We start from the raw sequence: 27,285 nt of genomic DNA, 5'->3' as shown, positions 1-27,285 counted from the left end.
AATGACTAGTTATAAACAATATGAAACCATACATACATATGTATATATATATGCATGCATACCTATTGGTCTAGTTTTTAAGTTAAAAACAGTAACACAAAATTACAAAACAGAGTAACTGTAACAATATATTATAATAAAGTTATATGAATGTGGCACCTAAAATTACCTTACAATATTTTCACTTAAAGTAAGTGCTTTATGGTTTCTCTTTGGCATATATGAATCAACAACATCACTAATCTTACAGTTTGGGACTCTAAGTAAAATTTAGGTTCTCAAGCTCCATAGTTCTTCAGTGGTCAGCATAACAGATACCAGAATTAAGTGATTAAAGGACAGGTACCATGTACCATATACAAGGATGATTCATGTCCTACCCAAAATGAAACATAACAGCTAGGGATTTCATCCAACTACTCAGAATAGCACCCAATTAAAACTACTTATTTCTGGAATTTTCCATTTAATAGTTTTGGACCACATGGGTATGCACTCAGTATTTTACAGATGCTATTCCATCTGGAATGCATGAATGAAGACATAGCTTGATCCTTTCATGTGTTTGTGCAACATCTTTTCAATGAAAAATTACAATAACATCAGTAATACCTTTCAAATGAAAACTTCCCCAACTAACTCTTTGAGAGTTACAGAGGATCTTACTCCCCAATAAGAGAGGACATTTATATTCCTCTTTCCTGACATTCTTTGCCACAAAATTTATGTGTGTGTGGGCATGTGCGTATATACACATATACATATACATTTACATATACACATACATACACATACATGCACAGGTTTGGGACATGCCCTAACTATTGTTTTATATTTTGTTGACATTAAAAGGTCTCACTAGCCGGGCGCTGGTGGCTCATGCCTGTAATCCTAGCTACTCAGGAGGCTGAGATCTGAGGATCGTGGTTCAAAGCCAGCCCGGGCAGGAGAGACCCTGAGACTCTTATCTCCAATAAACCACCAGAAAACCGGAAGTGGCACTGTAGCTCAAAGTGGTAGAGCGCTCACCTTGAGCTGAAGAGCTGAGGGACAGCGCTCAGGCCCAGAGTTCAAGCCCCGCGACCAACAACAACAACAACAAAAAAGTCTCACTAGCCAGTGGCTCATGCCTGTAATTCTTGCTACTCAGGAGGCTGAGATCTGAGGATCATAGTTTGATGCCAGCCTGGGCAGAAAGGTCCCCATGAGACTCTTATCTCCTCCAATTAACCACTCAAAAACTGTAAGTGGCATTGTGGCTGAAGTGGTAGAACGCTAGCCTTGAGGACAGAGAGATTCAAGGACAGCGCCAAGCCCTGAGTTCATGCACCACAACTGACACAAAAACAACAACATGGACTGCCTATTGTTTTATATTTTGTTGACATCAAAAAGTCTCACTAGCCAGAAACAACTGGCTCACGCCTGTAATCCTAGATACTCAGGAGGCCAAGATCTGAGGATCATGGTTCAAAACCAGCCCAGGCAGGAAAATCCGTGAGATTCTTACTTCCAATTAACCACCAGAAAACTGAAAGTAGCACTGTGGCTCAAGTGGTAGAGCACTTGCCTTGAGCTGAAGAGCTTAAGGACAGCACCCAGGCCCCTCGATCAAGCCCCATGATGGAAAAACAACAAAAAAACCCACAAAGGTCCACTAAATTTGTGAAGGCTAGTTTTGACTTGTAATCCTCCTGCTTCCAATTCTGGAATGGCTGGAATTACAGGCATGTATTACCATGCCAGACTCATTTCAATTTTTTTTTCCTGACAGGATTTAACCATAGAGGGCAGGCTGGCCTAAGTTGGCCAAGAACTGTCAATATTTCTAAGTTTCCTGAGTGATACCAGATATACATAGATATATGTCACCACATCTAGCTCATCTGACTTTCAGAAGATAGATTTTAGACCAAAGTTCATTGTATAATTTTAACTGCTTCATAATTTATGCTGTTATAAACATTACTTAGATTTAACTATTGTAAAATGGTTTCACTGCACATTACCATATGTTTTATATAATTAATTCTCTACTTCTTAAGTTCTTTTATTTTATTTATGTTTTGGAAAAATATATAAGTCAATTACATGATGAGCCCATATATATCTGAAAGCACTATACTACCAAATATTAGTATTTCATTTGAAATGGGTATATTGAACTACAAGTCATCGTATTTTCCTCATGCAATCCTTGCATGAGGAATTATCTTGCTAGATCACTACATAATAACCCTCCACAATTGTAAAATAACATCAACATGAGCATTCTAGATGACCAGTTATATTAAGCTGAGTCTATATTCACCACAGCTCTCATTCTCATCAGTTTCAACTCTTTTACTTTCTCTAAAAGACCAAGAATAATAAATAACAGGTCTCTAACACCTGTCTTTTGTTTTTCCAGTCCTAGGGCTTGAATTTAGGGCCTGGGCACTGCCCTTGAGCTTCTTTTGCCACTTGAGCCACAGCACCACTTCTGGCTTTTTCTGTTTATGTGATATTGAGGAATCAAACCCAAGTGCATGCTAGACAAGCACTCCACCACTAAGCCACATTCCCAGTCCCAACACCTGTCTTTTTCATCACTGTATTTTGTACAGTTATAAAATATGCCAGACACATAATAGATGTTAGAAACTTTTTAAAATTTTTTCTATGATGATTTCTAACTGCATCTTATCACTTTTAACCTTTAATTCATTAATTTGCAATAATATTCAAATGTTTACTTCCTCTAAACATCCTTCTTTTCCATGCACTCTTCTCCTATCTTAGTCAGCGATTTAGTTTTAGATATAATATCCCATATTTTCCTAAAAATATTAAATATGTTTGTTTGAAAATCTACTTTTCTTTAGGTCAGGGTTCCTACCCTTTAAAGAAATTTTAGTATGGGCCTGTAACTATTTCTTGAGGAAGATGGAGAGAATATTTTCTTCAAACTATTGGTAATGGTGGAGAAGAATTTACTTTAAAAAAAAAAAAAGTTAAGCTGAGAGCTAGTGAATGGTTCATGCTTGTTATCCTAGCTACTCAGGAGGCTGAGAGCTGAAGATAGTAGTTCAAAGCCAGGCCAGGCAGCCCAGTGAGTGAAACTCTTGCCTCCAATTAACCACCAAAAAGCAGGAGGTAGAGCCATAGCTCAAGTGGCAGAGAAGTAGCCTTGAGCAAAAAAAGCTGTGGGTGTACACCCACAAATCTGAAAAAAAAAATCACCGAAAAAAATCACCGTTAAGTATGGAGGTCTATTCTGGCTTGTTATTTAAGATAACTTTGTTTCCATTGGAATTATACAAATCCATACTAACACAAATTTGGGATTTTTTTTCTGCCTCTTCTGTAACATTGATCATAAAAAGCAGTAACATTGAGAGGTTAGGTTAATTGTAGCCAGTTTTATCATCTAATGTGGGCAACTAAGTTTCTCCTTTGTTTCTATTATCAATTGTTCTAAGATCTATGCCAAAAGTCATGATTTAGACTACAAATCTACAGCAGTGTCCTGTTTGCTCATTTGAGCTTCCAGATTATTTCTGGTTTGTTGGGCCAGGGAAGCTTCTTATTTTCCACTTACTGTGTTAACAGGCCAAAAAGACATACTTCCAATCTGAAGAAGGTAGAATTAAGGGTTGTGTTGGAGACTCCTTTCCAGTTAACCCCTAGGCATGCTGCTCTATCACAACAGAGACACGAGCTAGCTGTTTTAAGTCTCCTTCAATTCAACATCATCCAAACCATATGTAGTTGAAAAACATCAATGTTTCTGACAGGAAGATGGTATATTTTCTACCTTAGAATACTGATATTTTCCCATATTCATTTCTTTGACTTTTTTTTTTTTTTTTGCCGGTCATGAGGCCTGAACTCTGGGTCTGGGCACTGTCCCTGAGCTCTTCAGCTCAAGGCTAGCGCTCTACCACTGGAGCCACAGCGCCACTTCCGGCTTTTTCTGTTTATGTGGTGCTGAGGAATCGAACCCAGGGCCTCATGCTTGCAAGGCATGCACTCTACCGCTAAGCTACCTTCCCAGCCCTCCCATATTCATTTCTTTGAAAACATTAAATACAGTTGAGTTCCTGGGTTTATGTTGTCATAGTGCCAAATCTACCAAAAAGTCACCCAAAAAGATTTTTACCTGCTTGAACTATTCTATTTCTCAAAATGTATCTTTACATATTTTCGTAAACTTTTAAGAATTAAACACAAGTGACCTCCTAGCTCTCCAAATTTAATGATCAGCTAACTACTGGTCTGCTCCCCAGCTCTAAATTTAAAGATCAGCTAGATCTTGCTTGATACTCATTGTTACAATCTATTTTTCCTTTCTATCTTATCTTCAAAGTTACTAATCTAGAAATGATTGCTAACACAATAGGTAGATAATTCAAATGAGTTTTCTAATGAACTTAAGTGTTCTTATTTTCTCTCCCTTTTAATCAAAGTGGTGATTGTGCTAGAATATTTGCTGGCCTAATTCATCTACTTTCAGATGAATCACTCTAATTAATCTACATCATTATGTTCAAACCCTTTAGTAACATTTACCTGTTGATAGGATAAAGTTTAAACTCTTAAATTATGCATTCAATTCTTGCTTCTCCTTAACCTCCTCTGCAACTAGATAGCCATGTACCGTAGTTCTGGCAAATTAAATAGGCCAATATTTTGGGGGAACTCATTGTTTCAAATCCATTTTCCTCCTGATTTTTATTCCTTCCTTTCTGCTGGGAAGATAGAAATGATGCCAGAAGAGACAGCAACCATTTTACAATTCAAGATGAAAGCTACATGCTAAAGGTAGTAGAGCAAAAAAAGAGGGTTAGATACCTAACGATATTATGAAGCTACCTACAGATTTCTTGTTACGATTTACGTCAACATCTTATTTAATAAACCTCTGATGAAGTTTCACTTAGTTGGAAAGAAAATTAAATGATAAAACTGATATTTAACCAAGTACATACTTCATTATCAAAACTAGGACAACACGAATAAACACATGGCATACATGTTGCAGGCAAAATCCTAGCAGTAAATACTCAGAAAATGCATGAGAAAAAATAAACAGATCCTTTCTCTAATAGCTACATAAATATTATATGTATATTAAACAAACTTAACCTTATCCAAATGTATAAGAACTTTATGGGGAAAATCATAAACTTACTCAAAACATGAATAGACAGATCATGTTTCTGAACTGGAAGTGATGTAAGTTTTCAGAGACCCTAAACTGATGCTAAAACTCGTATGCATGAGTAAATGTCCAAAATTAATCAAAACAAGGACTGGGAGCATGGCTTGAGTGAGGGTTTGCCTACTAAGCTGGATGCACTGAGTTCAACCCTTTATACAAAAAATAATAAAAATGAATTTAATAATAAGCTGATGTAATTGAAAAATCTCAAATATCTATATACATAGGGAAATTCATATACAATGAAAGACAGGTTAGCTACAAATAATGTGACTAACTTGTGATTATTTTGGTAATAATATTGAGCCCAATCACACATGATACCAAAAATAATAGCAGAAATTTAAAACTTTATATACATATATATGTGTGTATGTACAAACAACATAGAAAAACTTTTACTTAGAATAGAAAGTTATTTACTAAAATGAACACCTTTCATATTTACTTTTTTCTTTAACAGTACTCAGGGCCTTGCATTTGCTATTTTGGCATTACCATTGAGCCAACACCTTTAGCTCTTTTTTGAGCTATTTACTTTTGAGACAGGGTCTCACTTCCTGCCTAGAATGCGCCTAGACCTCGACTCTCCTATTTTATACATCCTACTGTAGCTGTGACGACATGTTCATACCACCATACTCAGCTTTTCCACTGAAATGAGTACTCGGGGCTGGTTGGAAATTTTGATCCACCAATCTCAGCTTCCCAAAAGACTGGGATAGCAGGCATGCACCACCACCACCCCACCCCCCGCCCCCAGCTACAAGTGAGAAGATATCTTAAAGATATCTTGGGCTGGCCTGAAACCAAATCCTTCCAATCAATATTAGTTTCTAAAATAGCTAGGATATAAATGTGAGCCTCTTATATCCACTGATGTATTTCACTTATGATAAAACGCAATAGAGGATGGACAGACAAATAAAAAAGAGAGGGAAAGTGGATGAATATAGTCATTATATTCAATGTATATATGAGAAAAAGGAACCACATAACTTGAGGGTATGGTAAAGCTGGGAAAGATGGGAGAGACGGAATGGGCGACACTGACAAAAATGTACTATACTTATAAACTGATTTGTTGAAATCATTTTATACAACTACTTAAATAAAAGAGAGAGAAAAGAAAAAACTTATGGATAACTGGTCATGATGGTGCACACCTATAATCCTAGCACTCAGGAGACTCAGGCAGGATTGCCAGTTTAAGGCCAGCCTGGACTACACATAGTGTAACCCTATTTCAGAATAAAACAAATAAAAAAATGGGAAAAAAGCTGGTGCTGGCACCTGTAATCCTAGCTACTCAGGAGGCTGAGATCTGAGGATCATGGTGCAAAGCCAGCCCAAGCAGGAAAGTACGTGTGACTCTTGAAGTGGCACTGTGACACAAGTGGTAAAGCACTCACCTTGAGCTGAAGAGCACAGGGACAGTGCCCAAGCCCAGGGTTCAAACCCCATGACCCACAAAAACAAAAAGGAAAAAATAGAGATGACTTGCTAAAACATTAAATAAGAAACATAATACAAAAGACGGTGAAGTTCACTTATAATCAGAAAGATGTCAATTAAAACTAAATGTCATTTTCCACAATTTCAAAACTGAGGAAATTAACATGCTAGATGATAGTATAGAAGTAACAGTCCTCTCATAAATTATAAAGGTGTCAATTATTACTACAGCTACTTTGTAGGCAATCAAATATTATTGTACACTACATTCCATATGGGTATTCCCTTAAAACTGACCATAAATATAAGATGCTCTGTGAAAGTACACAAGGGGCTAATGTTTTGTATAATTAACAAAATATAGAAATAATCTAAATATCAATGACTAAGGAACTAGTATAATGACTTGTAACTCATATAAAATAACATACAGAAGTTAAAAAAAAATCTGTACGTACTGTCAGTTAAACTCTTATTAAGAAAGCTATGCTATACAAAGTAGGCATTCTAAAGCAAACAAATAAACAAAAAACATACACATAACTAATTGGAGATTTTTTTTAAGGATTTTTACATGTATTATCTATGGACATTTAAACTACAATACAGAAAAAATGGTCTAGAAAGACCAAAATCATAAACATCACTATTTTTAAGAAAACAAAAGGCCCTGAAGGGCACAGTCTATGATTTTGCTGATCAAAAATTAGAATCAGCAGAACCTTAAATATGGCTTTAGAAATCAAGTCTGGGGATTACCTATGAGTAGAAGAAAGGGCCTAAAGACTGGGAAGAAGCAGGTAAGGGGCCTACAAGATGTTGTCAATATTCTATTTTGTGACTTAGGCAGCAGTCTCACAGGTACTTTCTAACTTTTTTTTTTAAGGCATTTTCTAAATTTATATTATGGATGTTAAATTATATTTTCCTAGTCTAATGCTTGTCATTTAATTCTGTGTGTGTGTGTAGATACACATATACATATATTTATAGGGTTGGGCATACATAAACAAAATTTTAATTTCACTATATTTGAAATTACATACATATAATTTGTTGGGTTGTTTATGTACTTTTCTGCACATTAACACAAAATGTTAAAATAACTAAAACAACAAAACATGTATGATCTAAATTAAATTTACCTGTGCTTTTTTCTTCCCTGGAACACATACTTTCACATTTTTTCCATTTATCAGAAGAGGCACTGTTTCAATATACTTCATGACTGCAGTAATTGCTTCTTTAAATTTCATTTCCAAGTAAGCCTAAAATAAAATTTACTTTTTAGTCAAAGATCTCCCTTTTAAAGACCCTACATTTTATACTGGATCTAATACTTGTTTGTGTTGCATAAAACTATGCAATTACCTCAAAGAGCAGGCCATTCTGTTTCTTTTATATTACTAAGGTGTTTCACATACAAATGGACATTTAATTTTATAGAATTTCTATTCCAAGATAAGAAGAGAAACACAGAGGTAGCTCACTGAGTAAGAAGAAGCGATTGGAAGGCAATGCAAAGTGAATAGGAAGGAAGACAAGATCTAGCTTAGTTTGTTCTGACAGATTTAAGCTTCTTATATTAAGACTACACTATTGTTTGTTATATTCCTTTGCCTTGACTCATCAATTTATGTTCTGTTCTGGCTAAGGTTATTCTTAGTTCCAAATTAGCATGCAAGTTATGAAAATACAACTTACATATAAGCTAAAGTCAGTTCACTTATTTTAGTATAACTTTAGTGGTATCAACTATGTTATGACATTTCAATATTTTTTTTTGGAAAACAATCATGCCTACTCACTTACACATCCATATAAGCTTTTATGCCATGGTGGCAAAGAACTGTGATCCTATTATATGGCCCTTTACAGAGTAAGTATGCCAATCTGTTGGGATTTTGTGATTTTTCTCTTTGTAAACATAAAAGATGTAGTATCTTTACATAAATATTGGTAAACAACTATATATGGAGTGCAAGCAGCTACAGTTCATAGAAACACAACAGCAGCAACTTTGTATGAGGTTTTGCGACAGACTGAACAACTCACCTCTTTTTTACCAGGAACAATTAGGACATCATTAACTTTTCCAAATGGCTGAAATATTTTTCTAATATCTTCTTCAGTACAGCCATCCTCTGGTAGTTCAGATATAAGAAGAACTGAATTGTTACGCAAAGACTGCTCTTTCCGAAGCTAATTTTAAAGTGAAAATTAAAAAATAAACCAAATAAGCCACAAAGTGCAGTAACAATTCCCTACATAATTTCTTCTACTATTAATTTTAGTCCTTAAGGCTTTTGCAGCCTATGTTCTAATAGAAAATATCTATATAGGCATAGTTCAAATAAGACATATATATTACATATATTTGAATATACTATAATATCAAATTACCCCATGTTAAATATTAACTAAAAAAGAAAAAAATTACTGAAAAATTTTAAATGGCCACAACCTAAAAGTCTTGAAACAAAATGAAAAGAACTGTATATACAACCTTATCAGACTACAAGTCTTGCCTCTCTAATTTTCCCCTATTTTCAACATTGCATCCAATGCTCTTTGAACTTCCGTAATTAAATTATTAAAAATTTACCCATTTAAATACAACCTCTTTGAAGTAAGTTTCAAGTCTTCAAATATATTTAGTTTTGAGAGCAATGTACACCTAAATACTTGAAAACAGTAAAAGAAAAAAGTACTAGAATATACTAAAAATAGTGTTTTAGTAAGCTATTCTGATAGTCTTAGAATGAATGTATTTTAATATATTTAGTAGTAATTTAACAAAATATACAATAATAGCTTAGTATAGAACAACCAGTAGGTTAGTCAAAATCCACTAATAAGCCAAGAAACCAGAAAACCAAACTATTCCACACTATTTTAAGAGAATGTGACTTGAAACTACTACAGAAAAGTATAAAACAATGGGGATCAATTTTCAGTAGACATTCCCTCTTATAGCCTGCTGATAGAAACTGTAAACAAACTCAAGGCTGCTGCTAATCACATTTACTTTCCCAATCAGATCTTCTTGTCAAGCTAGTCAAAAACTTTATCAAATCATCACAATCACTTATTTTTTTGTTGAGTTAGACACTTGCCATGTAGCTCAGGCTGACCTCAAACTTGTAATCCTCTTGCCTCAGCTTCTGGAGTGATAAGATTACAGCCCTGACACACCATACCTGGCTACAGTGGACTTTTTTTTTCCTTCTGACAAAACCATTTGCCAAACTTCTGGCATTTCTAAGTGATGAAAATTTCAAGTTATTGAACTTTCATTACATTCATAAGGGAACCCTATAAAACAGTACACCAAAATAAGACATAATTGCAAATTTACTGGGAATGTGACAAAACTTAGAAAATTTTGTTTTCTGTCTAAACAACAAATGCATACTTGCACTAATAACTCAATTACTGACCTTACGCTGAAGAGACAGAGCTTTACTAGATGCCTGTTTACATTCTGGTAAGATGTCATCTTCTAGATTCTTTGATTTACGAACAGAATGTCCTACATTTGAATCACTCTTTGCAGCGCTTACAGATTTAACTGATGGCTTTGTCCCAGTGATACTTTTAGGCTTTTGTGCTGGTGAAAGTCCTTTGTCAACTGACTCAAGATGCTTCTGTTTACTAAGTTCTGTCCCATGTCCAGATCGTTGTACTACATCTTCTAACGCCTTTTTTCTCTCTAGAAGAAAGGATTTAAGTACAGCTTAAATAAAAAAGAACTTAAAGAACCATCTCATGACATTATGAAAAAGCACTAATATTTATCACACAAAATTATATGTGATATACCCACACAAAATTCTTTGTCTTTAACTGTTCAAAGGCTTTTAAAGCAACCTTCACTACTGACAGTTTGGCCCGCCATGTTCTTTTCCATGGCATTCCAGGACAGAGCAGCCAGCCTCACTGCCCAGTGGCTCTTCAATTCAAGGGAAGACAAATAAGGAATTTGCATAAGTCATCTGTGCAAAATGGCGCTGGAGGAGCCTTATTTGTGCACAGAGATACGCCTGAGAATAACCCAGATTTCCCATTTGATTTCACACCAGAAAACTATAAGAGAATAGAAGCAACTGTGAAAAACTATCCAGAAGGACACAAAGCAGCAGCTGTGCTTCTAGTCCTGAATTTAGCCCAAAGCAGAATGAGTAGTTGACCATCTCTGCTATGAACAAGGTTGCAGAAGTTTTACAAGTACCTCCAATGATACTATATGAAGTTACAACTTCTATACAATGTATAATCAAAAGCCAATAGGAAAGTACCACATTCAGGTCTGCATTACCACACCTTGCATGCTTCATAACTCTGACAGCCAGCATACCGGATGCCATTCAGAAAAAGCTTGGACTGAAGGTTGGGGAGACAACACCTGACAAACTTTTCACTCTTACAGAGGTGTAATGTTTAGAGGCTTGTGTAAATGCAACAACGGTTCAAATAAATGACAACTATTATGAGGATCTGACACCTAAAGATATTGAAGACATTATAGATGACCTCAAAGCTGGCCAACTTCCAAAACCTGGGCCAAGGAGTAGAAGTTTCTGTTGTGAGCCAGCTAGAGGTCTTACCTCTTTGACTGAACCACCTAAAGATCCTGGATTTGGTGTTCAAGCAGGCCTCTAATTTATGTTAAACTATAAATATGTCACTAGAGAAAAAAGTTCCTACACTTCATATATTGTTTGTTTATTCCAGTGTGTACATCTCGCTGATAATCTAGGAAATTGCAGCTTTAAATTTTATGTCAAAATGACAGAACAATTTTACAATTAAACTGAAAATTTTAATACATAAAAAAAAGGTTTTAACATCGTTTCTTTACTGAATGAGCTTCCTTTATATCAGTAATCCTAAATTCCTTAGTATTAGAATCCTTTTACACTGAGGAGACTAAAATATTTTGTTATACTTACTACAGAAAAAGTTAAAATGGAATTTAAAATAAATTTGCTTAATAATGCACTAAGATTTTTATTAAAAAATAATTCCTAATACCAAACAATAACAACAAAAATTAGTGAGATAAGCATTAACACTTAGCATTTTTCCAAACACAGTACAGAGAAAAGCTACTTACAGTACTCTAAAAAGTTCTGGAGGCAAGGCACTGGTGGTTCATGCCTGTAATCCTAACTATTGAGGAGACTAAGAGGAGAGGATCCCAGTTCAAAACCAGCCCAGGCAGGAAAGCTCGTGAAATCTCATCTCAAAAAACTAACTACTCAGAAAAAAGCTGGAAGTGGCTCAAAGTAGAGCCAAAGAAGCTCAGAGATAGTGCCCAAGCTCCAGATCTGACCAAAAAAAAAAAAAAAATATATATATATATATAGTAACTACTGACAAGAACAGCTATATTCATTTGTATACATTTGTAACTATTTCTATTTATAATCAATCCTAGCATATATTAAGTACAGCAAAAGACATGTTCAAAGTTCTTTCTAAACAATAACAATGATATCTTTCATTGCAGAGTATATATACCTATCTAAACACATACCCTACAGGTTGTTGAATAGATATTAAGTATTACTAGGACAGATCTATCCTAAATATAGGTATTTTTTTTCCTTTTTTTTGTCATTCATGGGGCAGCTGAACTCTGGGCCTGGGTGCTGTCCCTGAGCTCTTCAGCTCAAGGCTACCGCCCTACCACTTGAACCACAGTGCCACTTGCAGCTTTTTTCTGCTTTTGTGGTGCTGAGGAGTTGAGCTTAGGGCCTCATGCATGCAAGGCAAGCACTCTACCACTGAGCCAACTTCCCAACCCAAATATGAGTATTTTTTAAAGTGTGTAAAATGAAATCGTGCATATCTATAATCAATAATTAAGGCAAACTACAATGTGCTTACAAACCAACCCTCTTCCACACTTTTCCCAGTTACAAAAGTAACAAACTCTGAGATGTCAATCCCATTTCATGCAACAATTTAAAAAACTTAATAAAATAGAAAGTTTCATTTTTAAAATCCAAACAATGAGGAGCTAAAATTTTTAGTTAAAATAAACAATTTCATGGGCATCAAAGTACCTGATGATCTCACTGATCTCCTTGATATCCTTTCAGGACTAACTGATCGATAGCATTTTGGACTACCTCTAAATAGATTTCTAATTCGGCACGGTGAACGTGATCTGGATCTGGATCTGTATCTAGAAATGAAACGATGGCATGCTCTTGGACTTCGACTTCTTGGTCTGTATGTGTAACGTATTGGGCTTCGCGATCGACGAAACCTATGACTTGAGCTTGATCTTCTAGAATGCCTAGGACTGGGGGAATGAGAACGTCTTCTTGGAGTTTCATTTTCTTTCCTATTGCCCTCATTTCTACAAAACAGAGGGGAAAAAAATCAAACACTCAGTAAATTTAGATTATACTCGATGACAGTAGTACCTTCTTAAAAAGAAACTACTAATAATACCAAAGTCTGATATACATATTTAAGCAAAGCAAAAATACCTGTTTTTTATAATTCAGTCTTGTGTGTATGGAACAAATAGATGCTTCAAACCCTTGTTTTTCTACTTTACACAAAGATTCATCATGCATTTCTTAGCCTTTTTTCATGCACTAACTAAAGACCACTCCTAGTGTTCAAGTCATTTGCAATCAAAGATTCCAAAGCATAAAAGTCAGAATAAAATAAAGCAATTCACTGACAGAAAGTATCACATTTAAATATTTAAATTAGAATATAAAAAATTGCTGAGGATTACATTTGCCCACTGTTTGAAAAAATTAGGACACGATCTCAAAGAATAATTTTTCAGTACTCTTTTTATTTGTTGGTCGTGGCACCTGAACTCTTGAGCCTGGGCTCTGTCCCTCAGCTCTTCAACTCAAGGCTAGCGCTCTACCACTTGAGCCACAGCGCCACTTCTGGCTTTTTCTACTTATGTGGTACTGAAGAATAGAACCCAGGGCCTCATGCAAGCAAGGCAAGCACTCTACCACTGAGCCACCTTCCCAGCCTAATTTTTCAGTACTCTTAAAAGGAAATCCAGTTCTGAGTGCCAGTGACTCACACCTGTAATTCTAATTACTTAGGAGGCAGAAATTTGAAGATTATGGTTCAAGGCCAGCCTGGGTAACAAAGTCTGTTAGACTCTATGCCCAATTAATCACTTAAAAGCTAGAAGTAGAGCTTTTGCTCAATGGTAGAGCTTTTGCTCAAGTGGTAGAACACTAGTCTTAAGCAAAAAACTTCAGGGACAGAACCCATGTTCAGTACCAGGACTGGCACCAAAAAGAAAAAGAAAAACGAAACCCAGTAATAACACTATTTTAAAGTTGTTTACCTTCTTGATGGGAGAATCTCAGGATTCCAATCAGGGTATCTATTTTGAAAATAAACAATATTAATAAAGTTTAAATAGACTATTGGGGCTCAATCTATACCTGCAATAAATATAACAGGACTAGCCTAAACTTACACAAAAATTTAATAGGATATTGAAATATAAAAATTTTATTATCATTTTTTCTAATTAATAATCAAGATATTATGCTAATATATATGTTCGTAAAATTACTCTTCAAAGCCTAAAGATTTAATTAAAAATGAGCAGCACACATAAAAAAGTTAGGAGGCACAGAAATGGTACAATATACAAGCTTAGATATAGAGTTAAAAGAGAACGAAGGTAGTTCATCTACCTTATAGAACCCCAGCAGACACCATTATTATGGTTTGATATGGCTTCTTACAGAACACATTTGAAGGGTGTTTCTTATTATACATCTAAGAGGAATCAGGACAGAATTGACAGAATGGGGTGCTTTTCAGGTAATGCTTAAAAAGACATATCAACAGGCATGGTACATATTAGATTTCATCTAGTAGAAAATATACAAATAAAAGAAATAGAGGCAAAAACATAGGGTTCTATCCCTAGAACTAGTTCTGTTATAGCATGGGAATGATTTAAAGAAATTATAAGGAAGAAAACTTGGCAAGGATAACATGTAGAAGACCAGAAAATCAAGCAATGAAATTGCACACAAATAAAGGATAATAAGGGAACTCATGAATATTTCTAAAGCAAGGACAACAGAATACAGTTTTCACAATTGTGAATGTCTGCAATTAGAAGGATGAGAACTAAGATAATAAGAAATTAGGCATATAGAAGCAATAGCTCTGTAGTCTTAAGAGTAAAAGGGGGACACTGGGGGGACACAAAGGAAGGGTGACTTCATTCAAGTACTCATTACCTGACTTACAAAATGATGACCCCTCTGTACAACACCTTAACAATAATAAAATCATAAGGAAAAAGAGTGAGACTAACAAAGGGTAGGCATAGAAACAAGAGGGTTGACAACAGAACTTATGTATACCAACACTTGAGAAAAGAAATAATTACAGAAAAAAAAAGAGAAGACCTCAGAATAATAGAAGCCTCAAAAGACTTTACCCTTAATTTTCCTGCAGAATCTGTCCTCTAGTAGATAAATGCATAGTGATTATATTAAATCACTGAAATCACTAATATTCAAGAATATAATTTCAGTACCAAGATGAAAGGTAGAAAAATGGAGGTAGTAAACTCAACAAAGCACATATCGGGAAAATAAAAATAGGTTAAAAACTTTAGAAGTAATAAAACACTCACTATTTGCATCAAATACTGTTAACATGTCAAGCCAGTAATTTTCACTTCTCCTTTTCTTTGTCTACCTCTGATCAAAACTTACTGATTGCTTTCCCGGCTTGTCTAGGACATAGCCAGTGAAGGGTTCTAACCAATGAGACTTAAGTAAAAGATGATTAATAGGATTCTAAGAAGACTTCTGCTCCCTTCTTCTTGCTTTGGGAGTGGATAATACTGCCAGGACTATCTTCTACTATGAGGTGACAAACTATAAAAACAAAAAAAGTCAACTTTAAAGTATCCATCACCTTGTGGCCACAATTTCCAACACATGGATAATTTTGTTTCATTGACTTCCATATTTTTAAAAATAATTATTGGATAGCTTCCAAGAAGCTACCAAAGCTTCTATTCTTATGACATGTTTAGAGGCATAGCATTTGCCATCAAACAAAACTAGGTTTGTACATGTTATCATTTAATATCCATGTACCTTAAAGTTCGCTACTTAAAATGTCCAAGTCTCTCACATTAGAAATATGGTTGGTTATGAACACATATCAGTAAGTTTCTGGAGCTCTCCAGGAAGATCTCACAAGACCTGGAAGACTATATTTAAATGTTGGAAAACAGGGTATGACAGTTCATTCATATAATCCCAACATTCAGAAGGTATAAGCAGAAGGAGGATACCAAACTGAAGGCCAGCCTAGATCACACACAGCAAGACTATCTTAAAAAAATTTCTTTAATGTTGGTTAGGTTTTAGATCTGTACCTGGTTGCCTACAGAAACAGCCTCATCTCAGTATACCAGAGCTTAACACTACACAATATATTGCTTAATTAATCAAAAACTTATTTTAGAAGCATGCAGGTAAATAACATAAACAGTTAAGAGAAAAGTAACTGACGTCTGTGTCCCAATGTGATACAATACAATTAGACATCATCTCTGAAGTATCTGTAACAATGAACAAATTTTAGGGCTGGAAATGTGGCTCAAGTGGTAGACTGCCTACCTGACAAGTATAGGGCCCTGAGTTCAAACTCCACTACAACTGGGGAAAAAAATAAGTGCATAATGGAAGATTTGTTTTAAAATAAATAAATTACATAGTGGAAACAAATAGTCAAGTACAGAATGTAAGACATTCTAGAAGAAAACTTCAGAATTTAACAAAAAGTCAATTGTGCTGACTCTGGGATGTTGTGCTATTCAAGGCCTACTCAGGCTGAAGCTAATCTTCTGCATGTCCTGAGTGTCCAACACAGGGATCCAACTATTTTTAAATATTGTTTTCTCATCACTAGTGTTTACTACTTATTACCTGTGGTTTGGGAAGACCATTCCTAATGCCCTATTCTTGGAATGCCACTGCTGTTAACTCTGATTACTGTTAACTTTTGACAAATAACTTTTTACTTAGAGGTTGGTTCCCTGGTTATCTTGATGGATTACTACTCCCTCTATATATGGTCAGCTCCAGTTACTTAATATTGTGAAAAATGAAGTATATCTTTGAGAAAGCAGGAGCTATGTCCAGAAAGCCAAATCTTTAAGTTTGAGATTATTCTGTCAATAGATAATCTGGAATCCTAGAATCATACTAAGACCTTCCTGAACAATGTAGGTGACCTGAATTCCCAGAACCACTTGAGGCCCTTGAGAAAATTCCAAAACTTGAATAAAAATATTTAAAATGCAATGATAACAAGGTACTCATACCTGTGATCCTAGCTACTCAGAGGCTAAAATATTAGACTGCAGTTTGAAGTCAGCCAGATGACAAAATTAAGAAACTCTCCTTTCCAATTAACCACCAAAATACCAAAGTGGAGGAGTGGCTCAAGTGTAGAGTACTAGTCTTGAGCAAAAAGACCAGATAAGTGTGAGACTCTGAGTTCAAGCTCCAGTACTGGCAAAAAACAATTAAAACCAATGATGAGTACTTACAGTTGCCTTCATGTTTATTGTAAATCCTCTATTTATCTTGAGATAGATAGCATCTATATAGGGAACCAAGACCAATTTCTTTTTGTCTATAGGAGCTGTATGACTCAAGTAGAGCTTATTGTACTCAGTATCTAGAGAAGGCATGATACCAACAAAAGTGGTATAGCCTGTTCCCATAACCACTATTATAGTGGTTTAGAGCTGAACAATTAAAGTGGACCAAAGAGTAGGATGAAGGACTTCTGCAGAAGTTATGAGGAAAGAATTCCTTTAAAAAAAAACAACTCCTGGAAATATTAGCGTTACAGATTAAGTCCACAACTACAGGAAGCTATTTAGAGTTTGTTTTTATGATACTTGTGCTGAATAGAACACCCCCCCCCCCAAATCAAGTATTCCTGACATAAAATTCTGAGAATCAAATTCAGCTGTTCTTGAAACTAGACCCAGCCTTCTGCAACTCCCCCGCTAAATAAGCTAATAAACTGCTTTATTTTAAAATTATACTGAAGTCAGGTGCTGGTGGCTCATACAATCTTAGCAACTCAGGAGGCAGAGATGTGAGGATTGTGGTTTCAAAGCTAGCCAGGGCAGAAAAGTCCATGAGATGCCTATCTTCAATTAAAGCTCAAAAAGCTAGAAATGAAGTTGTGGCTCAAGTGGTAGAGCTCTAGCCTTAAGCAATAAAACCTCAGGGATAGTGTCCAGGCCCTGAGTCCAAGCCCCAGGGCCAGCAAATTAAACTAAAGAATAAAGAAACAGGGGCTGGGAAGGTGGCTCAGTGGTAGAGTGCTTGCCTTGCATGCCTGAGGCCCTGGGTTTGATTCCTCAGCACCACATAAGCAAAAAGAAAAAAGCCGGAAATGGTGCTTTGGCTCAAGTGGTAGAGCGCTAGCCTTGAGCTGAAGAACTGAGGGACAGCACCCAAGCCCAGAGTTCAGGCCCCATGACCAGACCCCCCCCCAAAAAAAGAAACAATGTTCATCCTTATTCAAAATATATTATAACAACAGGCCCTGAATCAGAGAACAGTTTTACATTAGAAATTAAATATCAACCTATGGTTTGAGTTGGGTTTTATTCAACCTTTGAGAAACAGATAATAGAAGGAAATGATGCTAGCTATCTACCTTGACATCTGAAATACATAAATGATTCTGGAAAAGGCAATCTAATCAAGAATAAACCAGTGATACTAAAACAAAAGCCAAAAAAAAATCTACCAACTAAGAAGTGAGTTAGAATGGAGTCAGGAAAGGGTCATACTGAATTCTTTCCTTTTGGAAAAGTATTCAATATGCTTCTACAAAGTTAGTATTTTTAATGGGTCAAAGCTTTAAAATATTTTTACAAAGTATCACAATAAATCATCTTAATAGCTATGTATGAACTTATCTACTTTATAAATACATCACTTATTAAAAAAAATGTTCTTACTGTTGACGTAACTGTCGACAGCTCTCAATATGGGTAGATGTATTTTGATGCTGAATCCAATCCTATTGTAAAAGGAGAAAAGTGTTGAAATTAAAATATTTTTCATGCTGACTAATGAATTAGGATTTGTCCAATGACAGAAAAATTTTTTAATTTAGAATACCTAACTATAAACAGCATTTGATTACTCAATAAAAAGTACACAACAAAAATTAAAGGCCTCTGAACAAATGCATATGAAAATATACCCCAATGATCCCTTTTAAAATATTTTAGTATAAAAATATGCTTTAAAAATCATATCCCATGGACACTTATTTCAAAATAATATAAATTTAAATTTGGAGAAAATAAAAACATTAGAAAACAACTTACCTCAAGTATAAAAACATTCCAGAGAACATCAAAAATTCTATAAAGTGGTTATCTATGGCACAGTACCTTCAAAATATAGCATCTTAATGTGTTATGCCTCTAAAATGTAAACTAGCAATATCAATAACAAAAAAACCCATATCACAAGCCAACGGAATTCCAAATTGCTATATTGGGAAATAAATATTTTTTAAAATATGAAAAATTGCTACTGATCAAACCTAACTTATTTAAGATTCAAAGGAAAGCAACATGACTTCAAAGACATAATGCCCCTTATAGATGGAGGTCTACAATTAATGAAATGCTTTCTTATACATTGCTTCACTTATAAATAAATCTGCCCCTAACATTACAATGTATAATCATAAATAATTCCTAGAAGGGAGAAATATTTCGTTAAGAGGAGAAAAAGCCCATACAGTGTTGAAAGATACATCCTCCAAAGTGAAACAGTTAATTAAAAACAACATGTTAACCACTTAATGTTTTATTGTTCTTCCAGCATTTGGAAAGGTAAAATATTTATTAAACAGCTCTGTATTTTAAAAACTTCCCTCAAGTTTTAGATCATTGCTAAAGACAAACTAAGTTTCCCCAGTTAAACTACAGTTGACACTAACTTTGGATTCTGCCTTGGTAAGAACTGTTTGAAAAGCATGATTGCAACACATAGCAACAAGTTAGAACAAACTCTGAACCACTATGTCTAATGGATTGTGAGTAAGCTACATAAATGTTTGCTTATCATCCTCAGTGATACAAATAAAAAACTAAAAGAGATTAACAGTTTCCAAAGGTACTACTAAACCCATGTCTTTCATATAAATTGGATATTGTTTATATCAAACAGACACACTATCAGGCAGAGAATTGGGCATGATTTATTTGGGCTGTAAAATGTTTTATTTGAAAAAGTTGCCAACATTGAGAACTCCAGAGATTTTTACCCTCATACCCAATTTTTCAATTTTTCTTAAAAAGTATGAAGATATAATATTGTATATGCATTTTTAGCAACTATCAGCTGAAGGTGAATGACAGCTTCCTATTTAAGACATACACTTCAATTCAACACATACACACACACAATACTCTTTTAACAGGCTTATTTAACTAATACTACTCACTTGCTTCATATACTCATGCCCCCCCATTTCTAATCTCTCCAGTAACAATAGCCAGATTAGTTAACTGTTCAAAAGCAGCACTGCCTCTCCAGGAAAAAGTAATACTAACCTATTAAGCAGAAGATGCTGCAAAGAGTGTAGATTTATACAGGCTTAGATTCAAACTGTGAAAATACCTATCATCCAAACTTGTACTCCTATCTTCCTATACCTAAAAAAAAAATCAACCAATATCTTCTCAAATCAAATATTTTAGAAAAAAAATAAGAAAAGCTCCTCTAAAACTTGAACCCCAATTCAGAAAGGAAATTCATTTTTCATTTTATTTTATACTCCTACACATTTTCAAACTCTATTTTAAGGATATAACTGAAAGACTAAAAGATAGAAAGCAAAGACATTGTCAGATATACTTGGTAGGAAAAAAACTTACATGTGGTAATTCACATTTACTGGCCACATATTTAAATAATACACTCACACACACACACACACATACACACACACACTTATGAGGCAGCAAAATAAAACACAGAAACAAAGAGGTAGTTTGTACCAATTAAATCCATGTTCACCCACTAACATTTAGCCATTCAAGTAGTGAAGAATTCATTACTTAATACGTCCCTATCTGTTGTAGCATTAAAAGGTATGTGTTTTTAATGACAATATTTAAATAAGGTCTAATGATCACTATGTGGTTTTTCTTTCCTCTCAAATGTTTATCTTATTAACGCAGGCTTTTACTGTCTAACAGTTGAATATCTATTAAAGAAGTGCCCAACCAGATGCCTTATCTGTTTTATTTCTATTCATTTGCACACTTAGGCTTTCCTTAAAACATTTCCAATATATCACTTGACATATCAAGAAACTTAGCTTCCTAGTATGTCCTCTCACCTCAAATCTAAACCCCTTAGGCTAGCCTTCCAAGGCCCTTCAAAGTCATTTTTACTATGTTCATCACTGCAGACTATCACAATGTAGCCTCCTCTCAAGACCTTTGCCTCCATCTGAAGGTTTCCCCCTCCCCTCAGATAGGTATATCTAAAGCCTACTCATTATTTCAAGATCCTTCATCAAACTATTCCATGAACTCCTCTCCTAATTCAAACAGACTTAGAGCATTTAATAATGGTCACTCCATTATTCTTATCTAACTAAGTTAAGTTAGATAATGCAGGAAGTGTATTTATATACTGCTATGGTGGAGTTAGGATTCCTGGGGTTTACACTCAAGTACTATTTGAGCCATGCCCTCATCCTTTTTTGCTCAAGGCTATCACCTGAGCGATAGCACCATTTCTGGCTTTTTCTAAGAGTCTCAGGGACTTTCCTGCTTGGGCTGGCTTTGAATCTTTATCGTCAAGTCTCAACCTCCTGAGTAGCTAGGATTACAGTACAGGTGTGAGCCACTGGCACCTGGCTTGGTTTGCACATCTTTCAGATAGGGTCTGGGGACAGAGCAAGCCTCAAATCACCATCTTTCTACATCTTCCTCATGCTCCTCATGATCCTGAATGGCTTGCTTTTATCTTCTAAATCACATACTTTTAGATATACTACATATATATATATATATATATATATATGTACACTGATGATGCCAGTTTGATGAGTCTGAAATACAGAAAACACTAAATCTTTCCTCTATAGCATATCCAAACAAGTTTTAAAAAATTACCAAGCCATTTGTTTCTAATTTTAAAAAAAATTCCTTGAGTGAATGAAGACTGTATAAGACTGCTTAGAAACATCTAAATTGTATATAGCTCCTTACTTCTGTCCTAGCCCTCAATACAGAATCCAGATCCAAAACTGGTATCAATATACAGAGAAAATATATCCTTTTCTATGCTACAAAACAAAACTTCAAGTTTTTAAAGATATATTTTCTTCAGTACAACTAAATTCAAAATAAGTGGAAATTTGTAGTATGCCCAGTCACAGTATGATAGAAAGCCTAATAGTCAATTCAATACTTAGGCCAGAGCTAATTATATGTTTTTCAAGGTATACTTTATTTCTTTTGGTGGGATAAGGCAACTATTTTACTAGATTTTAACCAATTTCTTAAAATGAATAGAATGTTTGCTTCTCTGTAACTGGGATTGAACCTGGGGCCTGACATGGTCTAAGCTCTCTCACTGAGCTATACTCTCTGTCCAGAATGTTGTATTCTTATGTTGGTGTTAACTTTAATGCAAGAGTCACAAATTTAGGTATCAGATTCTTGTTGACTCAAACCTGATGAGCAGATAAAAGGGAATAAATGGGCAGCATTGGGAGGAGGAAAAAGTAACAAGACAGTAAATACCTACAGATTTATTTACTTATTTATGCTGGTCCTGGGGCTTGAGCTCTGGGCCTGGGTGCTATCTGAGCCACTTTATGCTCAAGGCTAGTGCTCTACCACTTGAGCAACACCAACACTTCCAGCTTTTTCTGAGTAATTTATTGGAGATAAAAGTCTCATAGACTTTTCTGCTACAGCTGGCTTCAAACTGTAATCCTTAGATCTCAGCCTCCTTAGTAGTTAGGATTACAGGCATGAACCACCTGAGCCAGCTGCCCACAGATTTGTTAAACCTCTTTGAAGTACACAATTCAAGGATATGGCCTTGAATCAAAACTTTTACATTCCTTCCTCACCATTTACCACCTAAATCTACAAATTACAAACAGAAGAACCATTAGTTCTCAAAAATATAAAATTTACTTGAGAATACCTGCTCATATCTATCAATCATTACTGTCAAAGAAGACATAGATTCTGCATTACACCTACTTTTCAGCAGCTCTGCAAAATATTTCCTTGTAACTATACTAACCAAAAAAGTACTATAAAGCTTATTTTTTTATTTTCTTCTCCATGTTTCATTTTATCTTATTTTCTGAGCTCACAACTAATTCATAGAATTAGTGCATCATGATTCATTTTTTGCTATGAAATTATTTTATGAAGCTCTTCCATGACAAACACCACAAAATAAAAATCACTGGCCCATACAAAATCAGAAAACAGTTAAAACATTAAATATCTTTAGCTCCAAAAAGGTATATGCAAGGCTGTAAGACATTGTCTCTTAAAATATGCACTACAAATGGATTATACCAAGTCTTCATATTTGCATGCAAACAGATCTTAAACATTTCTTATGTAGTATTGTGTTATGAGTACAAAGTTTATGTTAGATAAATTTCATGTTGCGTAAGTAGGATAATTCAAAGTTCAAAATAACGGACAAATTATGTGATATGCCTAATGACACAAGTAAAAAAATCTAACACTCAATTTGGTAATAAGGTCATAGCTTCTTAAGATTTCAATTAAACATGAAGATTTGCAATGAAAACACTTAATTTCTGTCATTTCCTTAATGTCTCTTTAACACCAGCATACATTTCAGAATTTAGAGAAAACGTGGGCGCTGAGCAGCATACAGTGATCTTTAAAAACACTCACCTTTAAATGACTACATTCTACGTTACACAGAGAACACAAATGTGGAAATATTCTTGGAGATGCTGCATAATAATCATTCATCATTGAAGGGGTTGGAAGTCTCTTCATCTTCTGAGCATCAGCATGTGAAAACTTTGGTAGCCATGATGCTTTAACAATCCCAAAGGGAGACCGAATGGGAATGTCAGTCTCAGACTGGTAATTCTTTTTACTTCCTCTTGATCCAACATGTACAGTAGCTGAATTAATCACAGGTTTATGTGTGATCCGTTCTTGCTGGTTTACAGCTGAAATTATTTCAGATGAAAAAGGTTGCTGATTCATAGATGGAGGAATCAGAGACTGACTCATTGTCTGACTACCTGTTTGGCTAATGGGTTGGCTGATGGATTTTACAGGTTCAAGGACTGACTGTCCTGAAATATGTAAGCCTGACATCTTGGTTCCACTCTCAACTGGGAAAAATGATTGATTATTGGAGGACTCACTGGGGAAGTCCATCTGGCGAAATACATCTTCAACAGGAAACATAGAATTACATATAACATTTGGAGTAGGAACAGATGAAGAAATGTTCTGCTGTGACCGAAATTCATTCTTGACCTCATCAGTTGGAATTTCAGGATCATAAATACGTACTTCAAGTGGATCTTCTGTGTAGCCATATTTGCTTGCGTGCCCATAATCAATCACATTACTTGAAACTGTTTCACTACCGAGCATTTCTTTATTCCTGCTGTGAGAAGGTAAATTAGGTAATCGGCGCCCCATTTTTCGCATTCTTATATCCCTTAAAATTAATGGCATATTTTCAGGAGTTAGCTGTTCATCAGGATAGCGACTAAGTTCTTCTAGATCTTCATTAGATAATCCAAAACTTGCTAAGATACTTGAGGCACTCTCTTTTGTATAACGGCTCTGTACTTTGGGACTCTGCTCTGTAACCTGTGTTATAGAACTCTGTTTCACTCCCACTGAAGGTGATATGTGAGACTCATCATCCCACCGGCTACCATGAGGCTTTCCCTTCTTTTGTTGTGCTTCATGAAAATCCAATTTTTCTTTGGTCAATCTTGGATCAGTTCTGTGTTGAGTTACCTGAACATTCATTCTCTGTGGTCCCATGTTCTGGTAAGATTCATGGCCAGCAAATCTGTGTGGAATTCCACGGGCTCTCCCTGCTGGGTAAAATCTTGGTAGACCCATAGATCCAGGTCTCATAAATGGTCCTGGAGGCCTCATCCCAGAAGGGTTAGGTGCTCGTGGCCTTTGAAGTGGAAAGTTTCCTCGAGGATTAAACCTGGGTCTGGACATGGCTACTTTCAAGAATGCCTGATTTAATAAAGTATAAGGTGGTGTTGAACCATGTGAGGCAACGGCATTCAGCTGCTGAAGCGCCAACTGAGTCTTAATCTGAGCAAAGTGCAAAGGAGATGGGCCCAACAGAAGTGGGTTTGCAATGCCCAGGTTCAAGGAATTCACAAGTGGTGCGAAATTTTCCAAGAATAACACAAAGCTGAAAGTTAAAACACAAATATTAGATCATTTTAATTCAAACTACTTCATGATGTGGATTCTACAGCCAGTGTAAAACATTTTGAAATCAAGCCATGAAACCATTCTGTATTTCATATACTTTTAGAGTAAGGGCTTATAAGGATTTTAAATTTTCCCTAAAACTTTCTCTTCTTTTAATTCCCAAATTCATAACACAAACCCCCAAACCTCAAGCCAGAGTTCATGTATATTGTGTTGCACTGGGTGCTGTCCTAGGTGCTGAGTTGTGATTACAAGTCCTTTTAAATAATCTTGAAACACAGTGAGGATTTATTTCATGCTTTAATACTGAAAAAAAAAGATGAAGGCATTAAAATATGTAGATATGCACACACAACTGATTTGTATATAATCAGACAAACAAGTGAAAGAAAGAAATGTAGCTTCAAAGTTTTAAGATTCATCTGCAGCCAGGTACTGGTGACTCATGTATGTAATCCTAGCTATATGGAGGCTAAGATCTGAGGATCACAGTTCAAAGCCAGCCTGGGCAGGAAAGTCCTCGAGACTCTTATCTCCAACTAACCACCAGAAAACTGGAAGTAGCGCAGTGGCTCAAGTGGTAGAGCACCTGCCATAAGCAGAAGAGCTGAGGGACAGTGCCCAGGCCCAGAGTTCAAGCCCCAGGACCGACAAAAAAAAAAGAAAGAAAAGAAAAGAAAAAAGATTCATGTGGTAAGATAGTTTCTTCCTGTGAATCAGCCTTCGTATTTATATAATACTATATGGCAATTAAAACATACTTACATTACTATTAGACAATTGTTTCTTGCAAGATAAAATTTGTTGCCAGTAACTTTACTAGAGTCTAACAAATCAAATACAACAGCATGGAAGTGGTTGTAATAGACAACAATATACGTAACAAAACCAATTTCCCTTCTTAGCTAACAGATGTTAGCAAGAGTGTGTTAGTTTCTAGACACTGCTATTAGCACTTTGCTGACCATTCTGCAAAGTGCTGCACAAATCCAATCCAAGCAACTTCTTTTTTTTTTTTTGGTCGGTCATGGCCTGAACTCTGGGCCTGGGCGCTGTCCCTTGGCTCTTCAGCTCAAGGCTAACACTCTACCACTTGAGCCTCAAGGCCACTTCCAGTTTTTTTCTGTTATGTGGTGCTGAGGAATCGAACCCAGGGCCTCATGCATGCAAGGCAAGCACTCTACCACTGAGCCACCATCCCAGCCCTATCCAAGCAACTTCTACAAGTAGTACTTTAACTATCATTCAGGACCAAGGTCAGCAACCACAGACCCGCCTTCCTTTTTTATTTTGTTGTTTTTTTTTTTTAGAAAAGCACATATTATACATATGGACCCCGTGCATTATGCCTTTTGATCAAGTCACTATTTTATGCCTAACAGCAATAGGAGGTCTTGAGACACTGTGTCTCCTAATAGAAATACTGTGGATCTTATCTGCTGATTACCTCTCTCTCACTAGTTCAAGCAACAATTTTGTGTGTGTGTATATGTGTGTGTGTGCATGTATGCTTTCTTTATTCTTACTAGTGAAATGTTATTTAGTTAGGAAATAAGCATCATCGGATTAACATTCCCCATTCCAACCTTTTTTCGTTTTGCCAACATAATTTTTGTAAAAGAACATTTTTCTCACAACACTCTTGTTCGAAGATAAGAGTATCTCATTCCCTTTATTTCTTAATCAAGCAACGGAGCCAATCTCTATTTTGCTAGTTCTACCAGACACTTACTCCAGCTAGGCTTTTGCCTATATTCTTCCCTTCCTATTCCTTTTTATTTCCCCGTTTAAAAAACAAAAACAAAAACCCTTGAATGCTAATTTTATTCATCTACAAGATCAGTCTCCAGCAAACCTTCCTTGACCACCAAAGCCAAGTGAATTTACTAACATGTTTGTTTTTTTGGGGGGTCCGGTCGTGGGGTCTGAACTCTGGGCCTGGCCGCTGTCCCTCAGCCCTTCAGCTCAAGGCTAGCGCTCTACCACTAGAGCCATAGCACCACTTCCGGCTTTTTTCATTTTGCTTATGTGGTGCTGAGGAATTGAACCCAGGGCCTCAGGCATGCAAGGCAAGCGCTCTACCACT

The 27,285-nt window shown here is 35.7% G+C and overlaps 1 protein-coding gene and 1 pseudogene across 5 annotated transcripts in view; one reads left to right on the top strand and one right to left on the bottom strand.

The window, feature by feature from the left end:
- Positions 1-27,285, bottom strand: part of Znf638 (zinc finger protein 638) — a 78,638-nt gene that overhangs the window by 42,207 nt on the left and 9,146 nt on the right. For all 5 annotated transcript variants that reach the window (XM_013035788.1, XM_013035787.1, XM_013035791.1 and 2 more), the window contains exons 2-8: positions 23,661-25,176; positions 18,690-18,751; positions 14,001-14,039; positions 12,730-13,028; positions 10,099-10,370; positions 8,714-8,860; positions 7,804-7,926 (exon numbers count right to left, since the gene is read on the bottom strand). In XM_013035788.1, the coding sequence (XP_012891242.1) occupies positions 7,804-7,926; positions 8,714-8,860; positions 10,099-10,370; positions 12,730-13,028; positions 14,001-14,039; positions 18,690-18,751; positions 23,661-24,974 (2,256 nt within the window). In that variant the 5' untranslated portion in view covers positions 24,975-25,176. The remainder of the gene's footprint in view (positions 1-7,803; positions 7,927-8,713; positions 8,861-10,098; positions 10,371-12,729; positions 13,029-14,000; positions 14,040-18,689; positions 18,752-23,660; positions 25,177-27,285) is intronic.
- LOC106000508 lies at positions 10,555-11,333 on the top strand (annotated as a pseudogene).

The sequence above is a fragment of the Dipodomys ordii genome, unplaced genomic scaffold (genome assembly GCF_000151885.1).
Source record: "Dipodomys ordii isolate 6190 unplaced genomic scaffold, Dord_2.0 Scaffold220, whole genome shotgun sequence".
Lineage (NCBI taxonomy): Eukaryota > Metazoa > Chordata > Mammalia > Rodentia > Heteromyidae > Dipodomys > Dipodomys ordii.
This window is presented reverse-complemented; position numbering and strand designations above follow the sequence as displayed.